General features: G+C 41.9%; 7 protein-coding genes across 7 annotated transcripts; 3 read left to right on the forward strand and 4 right to left on the reverse strand. All coding sequences in view use genetic code 12, as the record gives it.

Annotated features, from left to right (window-relative positions):
• Positions 1-372: 372 nt before the first annotated feature.
• On the forward strand, positions 373-1,875 carry RJT20DRAFT_129155 (uncharacterized protein). The gene has a single exon (XM_064917437.1). The coding sequence runs from the start codon at positions 401-403 to the stop codon at positions 1,655-1,657; it is 1,257 nt and encodes a 418-aa protein (XP_064773876.1). The 5' UTR covers positions 373-400; the 3' UTR covers positions 1,658-1,875.
• A 56-nt stretch (positions 1,876-1,931) lies between these two features.
• RJT20DRAFT_145874 (phosphatidate phosphatase) lies at positions 1,932-3,791 on the reverse strand (the record flags this gene model as incomplete). Its single annotated transcript, XM_064918828.1, has 1 exon — positions 1,932-3,791. The coding sequence occupies one exon, from the start codon at positions 3,789-3,791 to the stop codon at positions 1,932-1,934; it is 1,860 nt and encodes a 619-aa protein (XP_064773877.1).
• Positions 3,792-5,864: 2,073 nt separating this feature from the next.
• Positions 5,865-7,733, forward strand: BZZ1 (Bzz1p; the record flags this gene model as incomplete). The annotated part of the gene is made up of 1 exon (XM_064921674.1): positions 5,865-7,733. The coding sequence occupies one exon, from the start codon at positions 5,865-5,867 to the stop codon at positions 7,731-7,733; it is 1,869 nt and encodes a 622-aa protein (XP_064773878.1).
• Positions 7,734-8,000: 267 nt separating this feature from the next.
• On the reverse strand, positions 8,001-8,988 carry RPS7A (40S ribosomal protein eS7). Its single transcript, XM_064920416.1, has one exon. The coding sequence runs from the start codon at positions 8,832-8,834 to the stop codon at positions 8,268-8,270; it is 567 nt and encodes a 188-aa protein (XP_064773879.1). The 5' UTR covers positions 8,835-8,988; the 3' UTR covers positions 8,001-8,267.
• Positions 8,989-10,538: 1,550 nt separating this feature from the next.
• On the forward strand, positions 10,539-11,607 carry RKI1 (ribose-5-phosphate isomerase). The gene has a single exon (XM_064917438.1). The coding sequence runs from the start codon at positions 10,569-10,571 to the stop codon at positions 11,406-11,408; it is 840 nt and encodes a 279-aa protein (XP_064773880.1). The 5' UTR covers positions 10,539-10,568; the 3' UTR covers positions 11,409-11,607.
• Positions 11,608-11,956: 349 nt separating this feature from the next.
• On the reverse strand, positions 11,957-12,484 carry ARF3 (Arf3p; the record flags this gene model as incomplete). Its single annotated transcript, XM_064919778.1, has 1 exon — positions 11,957-12,484. The coding sequence occupies one exon, from the start codon at positions 12,482-12,484 to the stop codon at positions 11,957-11,959; it is 528 nt and encodes a 175-aa protein (XP_064773881.1).
• A 2,748-nt stretch (positions 12,485-15,232) lies between these two features.
• On the reverse strand, positions 15,233-17,811 carry RJT20DRAFT_50695 (DEAH-box ATP-dependent RNA helicase). Its single transcript, XM_064920417.1, has one exon. It carries the CDS (start codon positions 17,664-17,666, stop codon positions 15,327-15,329), a length of 2,340 nt encoding a protein of 779 aa, XP_064773882.1. The 5' UTR covers positions 17,667-17,811; the 3' UTR covers positions 15,233-15,326.
• Between the last annotated feature and the right edge of the window lie 974 nt (positions 17,812-18,785).

Below are 18,785 nucleotides of genomic sequence, written 5' to 3' on the forward strand. Positions count from 1 at the left end.
ACAATCAACTTCCTTAGATGGTGGAGAAGAACCCAATCCACACAAAAAATTACAACATGATTCAATTCTTTATGATAACACCACACCACACTCTCCCCATAAATCATAAACTCCTCTCCAAAGAAGATTTCATCTTTCTTCAACCCCAAGTTCGGACTTCTTCCCTCTTCCATCCACCAACAAAAAGTATCCGCTTCTCTCTTCTCTCTACCAGATTTCCGACCCCATTCTCACCTCCCGGAAATTCATCTTTCTGCCACTTTATCCGCACGTGACAATCGTGAAATCCAGTCACGTGATCCCATCCAAAGATGGAAAAAAAATTGAAAAGTACGTTTAAAATGGTGATTTGAATGGAATTCAGAGGATTGTTTCGTTATAAAGACTACGAGTAAACAAGATGCCACCAAAGAAGAAAGCTCAAGCCGCTGCCGAAAAGGCAGCCAAAGCAAAAGCCAAGGCAAAAAACTCCGAAGACAAGACGTTCGGTATGAAGAATAAGAATAAGTCTAAGAGAGTGCAGCAAGAGATTCAACAAATAAAGGCTGGAATTGATGGTGGTATGGCTAAAAAGAAAGAAGCCGAAGCCAAGAGGTTGGCAGCCGAGAAGAAGGCTGCTGAAGATGCTAAGAAGGAGGCTGCGGCCTTAATGGGTATTGTACAACAAAAAGTGCCATTTGGTGTGGACCCTAAGTCCATTCTCTGTGAATTCTTCAAGAAAGGTTTATGTACTAAAGGTGCCAAATGTAAGTTCTCCCACGATCTCAATGTGGGTAGAAAGGACGCCAAAAAGGACTTGTACACCGACGCAAGAACCGAGAAAGAGGAGGACACCATGGACAACTGGGATGAGGAGAAATTACGTAAAGTCATTCTGTCCAAGCATGGTAATCCTCAAACCACCACTGACAAGGTCTGTAAACATTTCATTGAAGCCGTGGAGAACGGTAAGTATGGTTGGTTCTGGGTGTGTCCAAATGGAGGTAATGACTGTAAATATAGACATTCGTTGCCTCCAGGATTCGTGTTGAAGACCAAGGAGCAGAAGAGAGCTGAGAAATTGGCTGCAGAAGCAGCTCCTAAGATTACATTGGAAGAGTTCCTTGAACTTGAAAGAATGAAATTAGACAAGAGCAAGTTCACCCCGATTACTATCGAGACTTTCAAGATTTGGAAGCAGAAACAATTAAATAAGAGAGCTGAAGACAAAAAGAAGGAAGAAAAATCAGGAAGAAGACTCAGAACAGGTAAAGAAGTTATATTGGAGAAGTTTGCCGACAAGTTCTACTCCGAAGAAGATGAAGGAGACCAATGGGATTTGAGTCAGTTCAAGAAGGCTGTTCCTGAGGATGATGATGAGAATGTTAAGGATTACGGTGATGGTTCAAATGTCCAAGAGTACTACTTGAAGGATTCCGAGGAAGACAAGAAAGAGGAAACTAATGGAACTGCCGAAGCAGTCAAGACAGAAAACAAAGAACCAGTAGAAGAAGACAACACTACAGTTGTCGCTACTGAAGAAGTAGAACAAATCGAAATCACCGAGACCAAGCCAGATTCAAGTAATAACACAACCCGTTCTACCACTCCACAAACCGAAAAGTCACCCGAGGTGACTGTGGTAGAAGAATCTCAACCAGTTGCATTGTCAACATAGTATGTATATATCATTTCTTGATTAATAGTTTGAAGGATTGATTTCCTGCCGACTTGTGATCGTTAGCATTCTCATCTGTACCATATCAATAAGACGTTATTAGGCTTTTGGAACTCTAAGTGGGTTATTAGATGTAACAATGTAGAAATAAGTGATGGGGACTTTAAGATCAATAAGTTTACCACAAGCGATAATGAAGTCAGCATATCTCTGCATTTAGCTATATACATTATAATAAACTTAACTTCTAATTCTATATTTTCAATTCCCTTCCTTAATTTTTGATATCAATAGCGAAGTTGGAGAAGAACTCGTGTTCGTCATCAGTGAAAATCCTCAAGTCTGTTCCCGTTTCCTCCAAGTCTTGCACTGCAGTGATCACCTTACGGATCCATGTAGCACCACGCTTATCCATTTCTTCCAATTCATAGAAATGTGGAGAGTTGTATATGTTCTGTAAGTTATCAAACAAGTTCACATGATGAGAGTCTTCATACTCATCTGATACCTGAAATGTTGGGGCTCTCCTGGGCAAGGGAGGAGCGACTTCAAGATTACCATCACTTGGCATGAATGCAATGTCAGACTTGAGCTCCGAGTCTGTGTGTGCTCTATGGATGTTATCACGAGTAGGTAAGGGAGGTTTCTTCTGGAGCTGAGAGCCCTTCAAGTTGCTGGGCTTTTTGGGAACCATAGGAGGTAATTTTGCTCTCCTTTCGGCAGCTTCTGGGGTTGTGGAAGAACTGTCTTCAGAAAGATCTATGAGGTTGGGCATTTCTTCCACTTTTGGCGATGGAGAGTTGACTACTCTTCGTTTAGTCGCGAGGATTCTCTTCAATTCGGTGAGAATCTTCAAATCGTCGACATCCGACAACGAATTCTCCACAAATCTGATATTGATAGAGATGATTCGGCCAGGATTGGCTTTGGCCAACTCCACATATGCCTCGAGGTCATATTCTCCGGAATCACCAACACAGATGAATCTCTTATTGGGGAAATCTTTAACGATTTTGTCAAGAGATCTCTTCTTGCGAGATAGCGTCGGTTCCATTAATGATGATATTATATTTCCCGTGTACTGTTTGAGATGAATGGAACCAATAGGAAGATTCACGGCTTTGAAGTACTGGTCTATTGTGCTGAACAACTGCCATGGTGAGTTTGAAACATAGTGGAAGTCTACGTGGCTTGCCTTGTAGAGAGCATCGTACCACTTAATGACTGGAGGAATGTTCCACAGAGACACATCCTTCAAGAGCAAGCTGGTCATCATTTCTCGCTTGTCTCCTATCACACCTGTGAGCTTGACTGTATCATCTATGTCACTGATCAAACCGATTCCGTCACTGGGCACTAACATGATATTCTGGAACGAAAAGATGGTATCGTCCGTAGTGGCCCTAACTTGTACTACTGAGGGAGTGTAATTGACCTCGACAGTTGTTTCGAAGTTTCCATTTTCATCTGTATAAATTCCCTTTTCTGCTATTTCACCATGAACTTCTTCTGAGCCCACTACGATAGTCAATGGAGCATTCGGTATGGATCTTGCTATGAACCACGCCAAACGCTCTTTGATCAAGTCTTCATTCAGTAGAGAAGAAGCTGTTGATGACTTGCTATGCAATGGATCCAATGGCAATTCATTCTTAGACAAATCAGACGAAGTAGACTCCACATCGGAAGTGTCACTATCGTGCAAGACATCAGGCTTCAACTTTTCACTGGCTAGTTGATTTATAGCTTGATCTGTAGCCGAATTGTTAACATTATACCTGGTAACTTGTCTGACTAACGATAGAACTAGTCTATTCTTTCTGGTCATAAGTCCTGGGCATGAAACCCATCCCTTTACATCAATATAGTACTTATCATCCACTTGTCTCGTGTAACTTGGAAACAAGTGGATTGAGGTATCCTTGGGGAACAAGATTCTTCCCTGATCGTCATACAAATCGTTGGGGTTTGCGAATGCTCTTGTGGCACCAGAGGCCATCTGAGACACCGATCCGGTGATCTTGGGTATATAATTATCTCTTGTGGCTCTGGCCAATCCGAGAAACCGAGCTCTTCGAGACTGTGGAGCCGGATTTTCACTGTCAGATAAGGGGGATAATGGCCTATCTGTCATTTTTGCATAGCGTCTTCGGCGGAGCTTTAATAGTGGGCTGAGGACGATTGGCTGGTGGTGTTTTTTGAGAGATCTGTAGTCGTTGTAGATATCTACAAGAAGCCTAAGTTTGGAATTCTTTGGCACTCTCTTGGGAGCAGCCAAAGACGACGATGAAGGCAACAAGCGCTTGAACAAAAAAGCGGCAGCAAGCTTTAAGAAGCTGGAGCGTTTGGAAGTCACTTTGGAGTATGAGAACTGAACTTTTTGGGGGGACGACGTGAATGCAAAGACACGGTAATGGTGTGTTCGATGGTGATTGCTTGTTATTTAAGGTAGAAGATGGTATGAGATGGTAAGATAAAATGGGGAAATGAGCTCTTCAAGTCTCGCAATTCAACAGAGCCCGAGCAAAGTGACAAAACAAGATTCTCGAAAACAAGATAATCTTTTAACAGATGTCAATGGCATGAAAGAAGACAAAGAAGACAGCTGTAAATCGGATTTTGGAATTTTGAAATAGTAGGAGCTTTGTGTGGCATTACTGCGGCACGGATGTTAGTGATTTTTGATGGTATAAAATGTCGTTGAAATGATAGAGAGTGTGGAAATTGGTATTAGCATTGAATTAATTTCGGTATTTTTTGTAGGACTGAGGTGGTTTTTCCAGAGGATAGATACTGATAGCAGTGATAGGTGAGAAGAAGACTTTTTTTAGTGTTTTTTTAAAAAAGAAGCAAAAAATGTCCTGATGTAGGTGGTATGATGGTATTGTCTTAACTGTTAGTAGCTTGTAATTTACAGTGTGTGGTTTATCTGGTGGGGGCAGAGATTGCGACATTCTATCAATATCTGTGCGACATTATCGAAATGCGTGGCAGCAACCGTGGGGCTGAGACTTACGTGCAGGTACTTATATAAGGGTTGTGAGAGGTAAGCAAAATAGTAAGGGAATGGATGGTGGTTGTTTAGACTTGGATAGTGTAGTAGATTGGGATAGTAGGAGTTGACTACAGAGTGGTGATTATTGTTAGTGGGATGTAACAGGGTTGTTTAGGATGAAAAAATTGGGCAAAAATGGAAGAATATGGGTAGAAGTATGGGACATTAGCAATAATATAATACGGCGGATGCGATGTTAATGGTGTGGTGATGGTTGGGAACAGATAATAAAACGAAGTGAGTGAGTTGATTAGTTTTTGCGATAAAGATTTCACTATATGCAGCGGAGTACGGGAGTGGAAATACAGGGAAATCCATATTACCGCTCCATTTTACCAGTGTATGATTTTTCGCAACCATATGAAATCGGTTGATACTGGGCCAAAGAGAGTGGGGATGAAGCAAGGAAGGCACGGACATATGGAACGTAAGTTAAGATATCTCTATATATATGTGGGACGGGCGACGGCTCATTTCAAGCGGCTATGCAAATAACAATACGTTACTCCAAAAAAGCACAGCCACTCCACCGCCGCTCCCTATAAGCTTCACCTATACATGAAATATTCGAGGACCAAGCGTAACCATTAAAGCATTCAACATAAAATCACCAAAACCCACATCAAAGTAACACAACTCCTTGAAATCACTCTACAGTAATACCTTGATCGATCTTGCCGTCTTCAATACATTTTCAAATCCCTCCCTCTCATTTACCCCAACTCATGTACCCTAATTTAATCAAACTCACATCCACATCCAATATCGTCTACACACTACATAGTAGATACTGTACACATACACATTACTCCCATATATATCCCCATATATACCCCCAATCGATTCTCCCAATTTTCACCTCTTCTCTCCTCCCACCACTCTACCACCACCACTCTCCCACGTCAACCCGTACCAACAACATCCTCCCCATCTCCCCCCAGAACTCACCAATCTTCCCCCCCTTTTGCAGCCTTCCCCTATTATGGTTCCCAAAATGTCGCAAATGTCGCACCTAATCGGCTCGACATTCCTTATTCCGGGGGTATAATGGCATGCTATTCGGAATATAAATGTACTTTCTTCTTAGATATACGGAACTACGGAGTCAATTACCAGCGGATTCCAGTGAAAAGTAACTACTAAAGGACAGAAATGTCTGCAGACGAACTTAAAACGCTCTCTATCGGAAATGAGTTGAAGGACTCGTTCAAACCCACATCCAAATGGGTGAATAATGGTATCAATTGGCTTACCGATATCGAGGAATTCTACCGGGAAAGAGGTACTATCGAGAAGGAATACGCCGCAAAGTTGAAGGAATTGAGTAAGAGGCATTTCGACAAGAAAGCCAAGCTTTCCGCCCATTTATCCGTCGGAGATGAGCCCCAGATCACTCCTGGATCATTGGAAAGTGCCAGTTTGGTGTTATGGACAGAGGTATTGACTCAGACAGAAGCTATAGCTGAAAGAAGACAGAAGTTTGGCCAGGAGTTGAACGTCAAGGTTGCTGATAATATGAGTGTTTTGAAGACGAAAACTACCCGACTCGCTAAGCAAATCGAGGTGATATATGAATATCTCACCGCAGAAAAGACTAAGATGGAAGAAGACATAAACAAGTCCAAGAAACACTACGATTCGTTGTGTGTGGCCACGGAGTCCGCTCGTGAAAAGAGCGAGAAATCATCCTCCGAGAAATACACCAAGAGATTGGAGGATAAAACCGTAGACATGAATGTCGGCAAAAATGACTACTTGATCAAGATCAATATTGCAAATAGGTTGAAGGACAAGTATTACTACCAAGACGTTCCAGAATTGCTTGATTATTGCCAGGAATTGAACGAGAGCAGAGTTGGTTTGCTCAATAAACTCGTGAAAAACGCTTCCATCATCGAAAGAAACGCTAATGACGAGATCAAAAGCATTTTGCATCTTATAGACCAAACTGTGGACCAGAACAACCCAAAGTTGGACACAGCCATGTACATCAAGCACAACGTGGCGGACTGGAAAGAGCCAGCTGATTTCTACTTTATTCCGAGCTCCATTTGGCATGATGACGAGACATTGATCACTAAAGAACCGGAACTTACTAATTTGAAAAAGAGATTGGCCGAAGCATCCAGTCGTCATTCTAGATTCGAGCAAACATGTCTAGACTCTAAGCAAAAGCTAGAGGAAGCTACTCAAGAGCGTAGCAAGGATGCTGATAACTTGACACTCAAATTCGATGGAAAGCTACTGACGTCTTTGAGCATTTTGCAGACTTTCATGAAAGAAGACACTGGCAGAGTTCAGAACGAAGTCGAGATTGAGACCATTCAAAACTTTGCCGGAGACAAGGACTTGACTTATATTGAAAAAGTCCAGAAGAAGAAGTCAACTTTTGGCTTCTTGCATGGAGGCAGTAAGAAAGAGAAGAGCGAAACAACATCGCCTGATAACGGTTCTGATGTCCATTCATTGTCGACTGTGAAGACCAACAATAGTCACCATACTTTGCCGTCTAACATCTTCAACTTGAGAAGGAACCGAGCCCAATCCAATGCTTCATCAACTGGTCCCCCAACCAACGGTGGTGGCGGACCAGGCAGTGGTAAGGCATTGTATGCTTACACTGCTGCTGGATCTGACGAGGTTTCAATTGGAGCAGGCGAGACCTTCACATTGGTTGAAGAAGACGATGGTTCAGGATGGACATTAATTCGGTTGAACAACGGGCAGCAGGGGCTTGCTCCGACTTCTTACTTGGAAATTGTCAAGGCTATCCAAGCAGATAATACAGGAAGTAGCACGAAAAAGAAGGGTCCTTCGGTGGCTCCAAGAAGAGGAGCTAAAAAGGTGGCATATGTTGAAGCATTGTACGATTACACGGCCGATGGAGATGACGAGATAAGCATTTCTGCTGGAGATAAGATCATCTTGATCCAGGACGATATAGATGGAAGCGGATGGACGGAAGGGGAACTCAACGGCCAAAGAGGAATGTTCCCTACGGGTTACGTGAAGAAGATCTAGTGCGAGTTGAATAGCTTTTCATTCATCCTTGATGCGGGACAGCTCTTAAGATCTATTCTAAGTACGACCTGAGAATGGTATATGGCATAGGACTAACTATCCATTTTGTATATCCATGATCTTGATAGACTAACTATAGCAGCTGCGAAAACGAGACCTTCCTGTAGCTGCAAATAGTCCGATACAGAACACGATAGCTTATCTTCACGGAAAACCTATTCATGACTACAAATACATGATAGCAATGGAAACGATAATAAGTACATTTTTTTGTAGTTATATATAGATATATGAGAGTGGGTAGGAAATGTGAACTAATGGCAGCTGGAAGAAAGCAAAGTCGCCCATCGATGATATAGGTGGCCTATCAGTGAGTGGTTAACATTAAAATGATACTATATTAAAAAGACTTCTAATACACAAATAAAAGATATAACCTAAACTTCCATATCTATCGAATATCGATTATTTTGATTGCTCATGAACAGAATGATGGGATGATGTACACTCGCTTTTCAGCAACGAACCATGCATTTAGTAAACGTCACCTGGGATTTCGAAAACGACTTGCTTACCGGTCAATTTCGAGTATAATTGTTGGAAAGATTCCAACTTGTAGTCAACGGCGGTGGAGTCCTTGGAGTCCAACAAGACCTTTTGGATCTTGTTACCACCAACCAAGTATCTGATTCTCTTACCGATGATTTCGGTTGGGAAAACCAAGTCTTCCAAGATCTTGTCGTGGACAGCGGACAAGGTTCTGGATCTTGGTCTCTTTTGTTGTTGTCTGGCCTTTCTAGATGGCTTTGGCAAGATTCTTCTCTCGGCTAAGAAGACGACGTGAGAGTCTGGGAACTTCTTCTCTAATTCTCTGGTCAATCTGGTTTGGACCTTTCTGTAGGCAGCCAAGGATGGAGGTGGGACCAAGACGGCAAGGGCCTTCTTTCCACCGTTGACCTCGATTTCCTTGATGGACTTGAATTGTAAAGCTCTCAAGTCGGCCTTCAAGTCAGCTTGGGTCTCCAAGTCGACGAAAGCTTGGGCAACCTTCAATTCCAATTCGGTTGGCTTTTCAGATAAGATCTTGTTGGCAGCAGACATATTGTACTGTTATGATGTAGGTTATCTAGATACTGTAGGACGACTATAAAACTCCTTTCAAAGTAGCCTACTTTTTTTTTGCTTACTGGGTGAAAAAAATTCGCTATACAAATGGGAGAATAGTGCAGTTTTGGGGGGTTAAACTGTAAAGTGATGGTTGGAGTGAAAAATCGGTTTTGTGGCTGTTTGAGACGTGCGTTGGAGAGAAGAGAGTTGGAGAAGTCCTGTGTGTGGGATGGGGGAGGAGGGAGGAGGGAAGAGGGAGAGGAGGGAGTGTGAGAAGCACGTGATGTGTGACTGTTTTATGGATTAGTTAGAAGTTGGGAGAGGAGAGTGTGGGTGTGTGCTGTGGGAGTGTGTTAAGTGTATTGTGTGTGTTAAGTGTATTGTGTGTGTTAAGTGTATTGTGTGTGTTAAGTGTATTGTGTGTGTTAAGTGTATTGTAGGGGAGTGTATTGTAGTGGTAATGTTCTGTGAGTGGTGTATGGTGAGTGCTGTAGTAGTGAGTGATTGTAGTAGTGAGTGTTACAGTTGGGAGTGTTACAGTTGGGAGTGTATTGTTAGTGAGTTTTGTGAGTAGGGAGTGTTAGGGAGTGGTTGTAGTCAGTGTCCTGTGAGTGTGCGAGTGTATGGTGAGTGATCTTTGGACATACTTCGTGAACTCGTTGCGACAGTGAACATGTCACAGTGAGTGTGTAGTAGTAAAGTAGTGAGTGTTTAGTGAGTGTATTTTTAGTGAGTTGTTAGTGATTGTGGGTTGTGGGTGTTGTTAGTGAGCGTATTGTAATCAGCGTTTTATAGTGAGTGAATAATAGCTGGTGAATAATAGTGAACAATAGTGAATAATACGGAGTCCATTGTAGGATGCAAGTGTACTCACTAGTGTGTGATATTCCTGAGGTGTATGAGAGTGTACTAGGTAATGAGTCAGGAAGTATTAAATGAGACATCCACTGAGTCTAATATAGCTGGTATTATTTATAAGCATATTGATAGCGACTATATGAATGCATTTATGAGAGTGAGATATGTAAAAGAGCATGTTATAGTGTGCTATAGATTGTGAAATGGTCTATAGTGAGTGGTCTACCTACAGTTCGTAGTATTCCATGACTGGTAGTTTTCTATAATCAGTGAGTAGTGAGTAAATTCTCACCAAGACTTTGCTTACTCACATCATCAACAACACCAACAATCACCTACCACCTACCACCACCTCATAGTGTTCACTCTACAAACTTACCTTCCCATAGCCCGCTTCCACCTCTTCACATTATTCTCTCTTCCACTCATATCCCCTACTCTACCCACCACTTATACCGACCCCACTCTCACCACTTCCACCACCACCTCCAATTTGCAACCTCTCCCTGTTTGCTGCATTCGCCCAATTAGGAAATCGCTACCAGTTCAGCATAATTTGCAACTATTTGCATTTCTTATCTTCTCTCCCCAGTAGAACCACCTACTCTTCCCTATATTACATATCTACACCATGAAAACTTTGTCTAGATCATCTATCAACACCACTGTGCCACCGTCACACCACCTTGACTCCACTCAATCATCCCTTCCCTCTCCATCTCGTCCCCTTCACCCATCCCGACTCCACCTTCATCGCTTCCCATGACTCATTCCACGTGATTAAAACTTCCCGAGATTCCTCCAAAGTGGGTTACATTGGGCCATGGCCTTGGAGGTAGAGCCCACGGAGTCCGTCTAAGAGTGCTCTGGATGAATATCAGTCGAGTCATAGCTGTCAGGTCCTTGTTTACTCCAAGATCTTTCACAAAGTCGTTCCGTTTTCCCATCCTTTTCCCAACGCAAAGCGTTTCTTCTCTAACAACTTCTGCCCAAAGTACTCCAATGTCTTCTCTTGTTGAACAAGCCAAGAAGGCTGCTGCCTACCAGGCTGTGGATGAAAACTTCCCAGCCACCGCTAAAGTTGTTGGAATTGGTTCCGGCTCAACCGTCGTCTACGTTGCTGAGCGTATAGGCCAATTGTCCAACAAGGACTCCTTTGTGTGTATCCCAACCGGATTCCAATCCAAGCAATTGATCATCGATAACGGCTTGCAATTAGGAGCTATCGAACAATTCCCAGAAATCGACATTGCTTTCGATGGTGCCGACGAGGTGGATCCTGCCTTGAACTTAATTAAAGGTGGTGGAGCTTGTTTGTTCCAAGAAAAGTTAGTCGCTGTCAGTGCTAAGAAATTCGTTGTAGTTGCTGATTACCGTAAGAAGTCCGACTCTTTGGGTATTCAATGGACCCAAGGTGTGCCTATTGAGATTGTGCCTAACTCTTATGCCAAGGTCATTCCTGACTTGAAGAAATTGGGTGCAAAAACCGTCAACATTAGACAAGGTGGTTCGGCCAAGGCTGGTCCTGTCATCACTGATAACAACAACTTCTTGTTAGATGCTGATTTTGGTGCCATTAAGGACCCTAAGGCATTGCATGACCAGATCAAGGCATTGGTTGGTGTAGTGGAGACCGGTTTGTTCACTGAAATGGCTTCCAAGTCATACTTTGGAGAACAAGACGGTAAAGTCAATGTGTGGAGTGCTTAAACAAAGCGTTTTCTTCATTATCAGTTCATGGTTGATCTCTAGATCAGCTTGAAATGATTGTAGCGTAGGTTATTGATAGTTCTTGGTTTCAATACGATACAAAGGGTTTACACAGCATTATGATGTAGATGAGTACATTCTATATGGACTACTAACCGAAAGGGCAATAAATATATTGTACATAGAATATAAAAATGATAATCTGAATTGTATAACCATGTATTAATAGAAGAGATGAATTGAACAAAAAGAATTAGCTTGAATCTACAAGAGATCCAAGTTGGAGAGAGAGAATGCCAGAAACGAAGTGGAACAGCATTTAATTGGGGTAAACTGCTTATTGAGCCGATTGACAATGGGATCTACTTCTAATCAGTTGATTGATGCTTTGGTTGATTTTCAAGTAAGGGTATTGTGTCTTTTAAATTTTTCATCTTCAAAAGCGCAGGGCTACGACACTTAAACTTCATGGAATGATAAAGTAACAAAATCAACGGTGAAATCATGTCAATACATGCACCCAGTCTTCAGCTTTTGGCTTTTTCCACTTACTTACTGTGACTCGATATCCAATTCAATGTCTCAACCAATCCAGTACCGTCGATAGCAATGGTTGGTATGACGGACCAGGTGTGTTCTCCGGTCAACTTGTTCAACTCGAAGCGTTCAATCAACTCCTTGGGCTTAATGGAGTCGTAAACATCCTGCTTGTTGGCCAACACGATCAACAAACAATTGGCCAATTCCTTATCATTAATGACTCTTAATAACTCCTTCTTGGACTCGTCCAATCTCTTCAAGTCTGAGGAGTCCACCACGTATATGAGGGCGTTGGTACCGGTGAAGTAATGTCTCCAAAGAGGTCTGATTCTTTCTTGTCCACCACAATCCCAAACGGCAAAGGAGATATTCTTGTGTTTGACGGTCTCGACGTTGAACCCGACGGTAGGCACGGTCTTGGAGGTCTTTCCGAGCTTCAATTTGTAGAGAATAGTGGTCTTACCGGCATTGTCCAAACCAAGCATCAATATTCTCATTTCACGGTTCTTGAACAACTTAGATATCAAGAGACCCATGGCGACTGTAGATTGTAGGAGGAGGATTAGGGGGGAGGAACGAGTGTCGACGGTGGTGTCAAAGGCAAAGTTAAACGATCAAAAGCTGGGGGATCACGAACGTCAGCTAATGGTGTTAAAGGGCACGGCTGGTGGGAGTCTAAAAACGGGCCGTTTGGTGGAAGGGTTAGTTTTAAATCGTTACGGGGAGAACACGAAACGATGTGGAAGGAACTAATAGACGAGGGAATGAATGGATCGTGGTGAGGAGTGAGTCGTAGTTGTAGACGTAGTCTTTGTCGTAGTCGTATTTCTTATTTGTTCAGTAACGAAAGAACCAGAAACCAAGATCAAAGGCACTATACTAAACAATATCAGAAAGAAGAACAAAAAAAGAACAACAAGAACAATAATAACAATAATAAAAAACAAATAAACAATTATTAGCAAAAAACTTTGATAATGAAAGAGGCTAACAAAAGGAACAGACGAGATAACAGACGAGAGAAAATGTTCAACAAACAAATACTCCAGAAACCACAAACTAGTAATATATATAGTCCACAGCAAATCCAGGAAGCAGGAGGCAGGTAGCAACTAGGCAAAAATAAATACTGTAGCGAAGAATAAAACAATAATAATGTAAAACAATATTATACCAGGGCCAAATACAAAGCAGAAGCAGAAGCATAAAGTATAAGCAGAAGCATAAGGTATAGGCACAACCCTAAAGCATAAGCACAAGCACCGCCAGGGGATCAGATCAGGATACCACCCACGAAATGCAAAAAAGAGACTATTGAACGGCAGAACCGTGAATTAATTTATTATGGTTCCATAGTTCCAGAGTTCCAAGTTCCGTGCCTGGCATTTGAACGAAGCACATCCACGCTAGAACTAAACGCTAACGAATGCACAAATGCACACTGTAACTGACATCAACACCAGACCCCTCCAAGTAAAGAAATAACGGGCCATGGAACGTCCCGAAATAGGCAAACGGACCAGGATCGTTCCATGGATTTTCGTGTTGTGTTGCAGAGAAGGAGAAATAGGGTATTGTGATTGCAGCGAGAGGTGATAATATTATTAGGGGATCATGGGATTATTACAGAAATGGTAGGGCTTATTGGGGTTATTGGGCTTCGAAGGTGTTACGGTTATGGTTACCATTAGTGTTATGGTAGTTCTGGAGGAAGTCGTTTTATTTTAATACGGCTTACGTGTAGCTTTTTGGAATTTATGGTTTATTTTACTGATTTTACCGATTTCTGTAGTTGCTGCAGTTGGCAGGTTATTATTATTATTACCTATTGTTCTTGTTGGTGTCACTACTGGGAGAGTATTGTTGATGGTTAAATTAGAGTTTTTATCATAGAATTACCGCTATCATCAACGGCTTCGTAAATGCCCTTCGCTTTGTATTGTACTACCGCTGTCTTCCCCTTACTGGCACACCAGAAACCCCTCTTGTTCTCTCTTATCCCCTTCCAAATCATGGTTGAAAATTGCTAAATAGCTAAAGTACACGTAGGCGGGGGACCAATGATCCCTACCCTAATCACGTAAACAAGAGATCTGCCATCTGCCTGTGTGAAGACTGCTGATGAAATGGGCCTCAGGTGAAATCTCACCAAACTGTCTGAAACGAGAATGATACGCGTATTAGATTCCACACCTTGTCACCTCATTCTGCAGACCATGAAGAGGAGTATTGGAAAATTGGAAGCGATTTCTCCAAGAAACAGTCATCGAACTTCTCCGTACCGTGTCGGTAAGCACGACTTGAGCCGTTCTCTGGCATAGATAGAGTAAACCCTTTATTTTAAGCGACATGTGCAACTGCTGTATAGTACTGGTGCTGCGAGAGGCATACAGGGCTAAAATATCACGTTCAATCCGGTGTTGAGGGAGGATGTGGAAATCGTAGATAGCAGATAAAGCTAAATATTACGCTACTTAGACTACATAGTACCTTGTCTATGACATAGATTGCACAGGCTACAGAAACTTGCGTCATTTAGTACCCTGAATCAAAAGCCTAGCATTAAGGCAAAAGGTGATCCAACTCAGGGCACAGAATACGTAACGCATAGTACATACAAAACAACGTCAAGGGCAAAATCTAGCTTAGAGAGCCATGATCTACATGAGTTCCCAACAAAGTTTACAGAAAGTCTACACTATCTACAGAATCGAATCTACACTATCCAATATCTCTAACCAATTCAATGATTCATCTCTTCATCTCTTCATGCCCTTACTACAGAAATATTATCTACCACGGCTGCTATTCCTGAAAAAATACTCCGTGTTTCAGAATGAAGTAATTTTTTGACGAGCCTCAGTACAGAAATAATAAACGCGTGATACGGTCGTGTCAGCGAGTATTTTGGGGGACAGCAGCTGCGTCTGGAATAGATGCAAAACGGGTTCTTGATGGTGGTATATAAAGAAGAGGGAAAGATGTGCGCTTGATTAGCTAAGTGCAAAACAAACGCAGAAGAAGATTGGTGGAAGACTGTTTTGAAATGTGAAACATTCTTTGTGGGGTATCATGTAACTAGTTGGAGATCGGCAGTCTAATCGACAAAAGTGGTGAATCTATGGATGACTCAGCAGCATAAGCCCATAGAGAAGTCTAGAGAGAGAGAAAGTAAAGTGTCGATAAAAGTAAGATCCGATTAGCGTCAAAATTTAGAGTGAAATTGGTACTAATTGATCTATTTCATTGCAATTGCTTTCCAAAAATGACTTACCGTTCAAACGAAAAACTGCTATTGAATTCTACAATGATAGTTCAAACCAATTCTATATTGTGCTAATTGCTTGTTATAATGTACATATGCTATCAAATCCTCTATTATTTCTTGGACTTCTTCGATTTCTTCTCCTTTTTCTCCTTTTTCTCCTTTTTCTCCTTCTTGGAGCTCTTGTCCTCTAATCTTCTCATGGTCTCAACTCTATCAATCACACGCTCTAAAGATAATCTGACGTCTCCTTTACTGAAATGGTCCAAGTTGTAGTACTTAGGAGCCAATTCGACTAACCAATCGGGTCTCACTGTAGTAACAGTTCTGATATAATTCTGACTCGTCAACACAAATTCATTGTAAATGACCCATTCACTTTCTGTAGCCAATACCGTAGATGGATGTATCAACACCTCTTGGTTGTCTTTAATGGTCAAGTATCCCTTACTTCCAGACTTCTTCTTAGCAACTTGCATGAAGAATCCAGCAGCCAATGCCTTTCTAACGTTATCACCCCATTCGCGGCTCTCATATGGCGTAGTGTTCAACTCCAAATCGTAACGCTCCATAATACGACGCAATTGTGCTCTCACACTTTTGGCGGAAGTCAACGATCTATACGACAAGAAGTTATCACGACACCATTGATGTACACCGATGTTTTGAGCATCGTCGGAGATGAATCCTTCATACACATTTAACAATGTCAAGTGATCTCCGTCTGGGTGTGCAAACGCCATCTTGGCATCGTCTGCTCTCTTTCTAGCAGCAGCAGGTCTTACGAAAACATTTGGAACAGATAACAAAGCCACAATTGTCAAGATTTCCTCAGACACATTGAATGCTGGAGATCCTATTAACATCACAGCCAACATAGGATCCAATGGGAATTGGGAGGCCATACGACCAGCGGCTGTCAAGTCTCCTTCATCGGACAAACATTGTAAATAGTTCAACTCTTCCAAGGCTCTCATCATTGTTTCAGGAGCTGGTGGGTCCATGAAGTCGAAGTGGACTAAATCATCGATACCCAATTTCTTTAACTCTAAGACTGTCGATGCAAGGTTACTTCTCAAAATTTCAGGATATGATTGCTCTATCAATTCTTTTTGGAACGCTTCTTCAGTGTACAATCTGAAACACTTACCAGGTCTTGTACGACCAGCACGACCAGCTCTTTGTTGGGCAGATGCCTTGGAGATTGGAGAGACCAACAAAGACTCAACTCTTACACGAGGGTTGTACACTTTCTGTTTGGAGAATCCAGGATCCACGACATAAACGATACCGTCAATAGTCAAAGACGTTTCTGCGATATTAGTAGAAATGATAACTTTTCTTCCGGCTCTTCCATTAGGAGTTAATCTCTCTGGAGCAGGTTCGAAAATCTTTTGTTGCTGGTGTGGTGGCAATGAACCATATAATGGATAAACCTTTAATGGACCGCATCCCTGTTCTCTGATTAACTCGTCTCCTTCTAATGAGATCTTTCTACAAGCATCTTCAATCTCCTCTTCACCAGTCAAGAACAATAAAATGTCACCATCTTCTTCGGTGGCATGGATCTGCAAGACTGTACGAATGGCAGCGTCCAAGTAGTCTCTTTGGTACTCTGGGGTGTAGTAAATCTCAACTGGATGGGTTCTTCCTGGAACAGCTAATAATGGGGCATCGTTGAAATACTTTTGGAACTTTTCTGCATCCAATGTAGCAGACATAATGATAATCTTCAAGTCTGGTCTTCTTTTACTGACTTGCTTCAATAAACCCATAAGTATATCAGTAGCTAAAGTTCTTTCGTGCGCTTCGTCTAGAATGATACATGAATATCTCTTCAAGTCATGATCTTCCATAGCCTCTCTCAACAACATACCATCAGTCATATATTTCAAAATCGTCTTATTCGATGTTTTGTTCTCAAAACGAATACTATAACCAACTTCTTCACCCAACTCTACATCCATTTCGTCTGCAACTCTCTTAGCCACAGACATAGCGGCAACTCTTCTAGGCTGAGTACAAGCTACTTGAGTTCCTTCTAAGTGGGGCATTTCGTCGTACAACACGAATTGTGGGATCTGGGTGGTTTTACCAGAACCTGTCTCACCAACAAACACCATGATTTGAGTGCTTTGGAAAATACGTAAGAATTCATCTCTCTGAGCATGTACTGGAAGATCTCTTCTGACCTTCAAGATATCAAAGTATTGCTGCGAGAACTTGGAACCTGTGAATGGGTTATTCACCCCCGATTCCAACTTCTCTGCTTGCTCCGAAGTTGTTTTGTGCCTGACCAAGCCCAGGAACTCTCCAGCATCGTGGTGAACCAACTTTTCTCTTGATTCATGATGAGGATGCAATCGTAAATGCTCTTCTGCTTCCTCGGCCACAATTTCGGCAGTGGACTCCTCTTCCAACTTCTGTTTCTTAAACGTCCTTTCGTCAGCCATCTTATCCTACTTCAGAGTTTACTAGCTGCTTATCCAATACCAAATCAATCACTATTCTTCATTATCAGCTCCATCGCAAAATCCAGTTTTCCAATTTTTTTAAGATGAGGCACGTGACTCTTCCACTATAAAAATGGCTGCGAATTCTGCTTGTTACTGTGAAAGAGATGAGCTCACATGGTGGAGTGATAGAGTCAGTAAGTGCTTGTAGAGGAGGAGAGGTTGCATATATGAGGTATATCACACTTCCGGAGGAATTTACAAGGAAAACCGACCAAGATAGTAGAGAAGAATGCAGATTTATTGCAATGACCTAGGGACAGATCTAATAGTCAGGATTTATTGAACTTAGTGATGATAAAATGTAAGTAATAGATTTTTATGTTTTGATTCATTTAATTTTTCATCGACGAAGCGATGGGGGCTACATCGAAAATGTGAATGAAATCAGTGGTGCAAATGGCAGCGACTATTCAAATAAAGGGGAGTCGTCACTTCAAACATTGTTTCAGTGCTGAGGTTGAGCAAATTCGTTGTTTTGTTGTAGCTTTTTGTTTATGAATTTCTAAAGGAGTATATTTCATGGGGGTACACTGAGTAAGAAGCGCTACGATGATAATATAATTATGCCTTTACGCAAGTTACAATTGTGTCTCCTAACTAATTCATTCCATGTAGTTTGCGTCGCTTACCGATGTCTTGAAGACTTTAATAACAACCTCAGTGGAGTAGCCGGTAGTCAGATAGTTCATTGTATACGTGAACTGAGAAGCGCCCATACAGCCAATGTGGAAGAACAAAGGAACATAAGAGTTTGGAGCAAACATATTGCTGTAGGTATGCTCAAAGGTATCCCAAGCATACCTTTGTAAGCCCTTGGTATGGATACCCTTATTTCCTGTGGGGATTCCACACTAACCATACATGGCACTTAAACTTCCATTGATACAATAGTATTATTCCTCTTGATATGGTAAACTTGGTCGAGCTGTCAGCCTTGTTTTCGAGAACCTGGTCACCCCAGATTCTTGCCTTTCTAGTTCAATCAAAGCCCTGTTACTTGCCACTTCACTTGCCTTTCCAGTTCACTCAATGATATGCTCCTATTAATTTCCATGT

The sequence above is a fragment of the Scheffersomyces xylosifermentans genome, assembly GCF_036884685.1.
Source record: "Scheffersomyces xylosifermentans strain CBS 12540 chromosome Unknown RJT20scaffold_5, whole genome shotgun sequence".
Lineage (NCBI taxonomy): Eukaryota > Fungi > Ascomycota > Pichiomycetes > Serinales > Debaryomycetaceae > Scheffersomyces > Scheffersomyces xylosifermentans.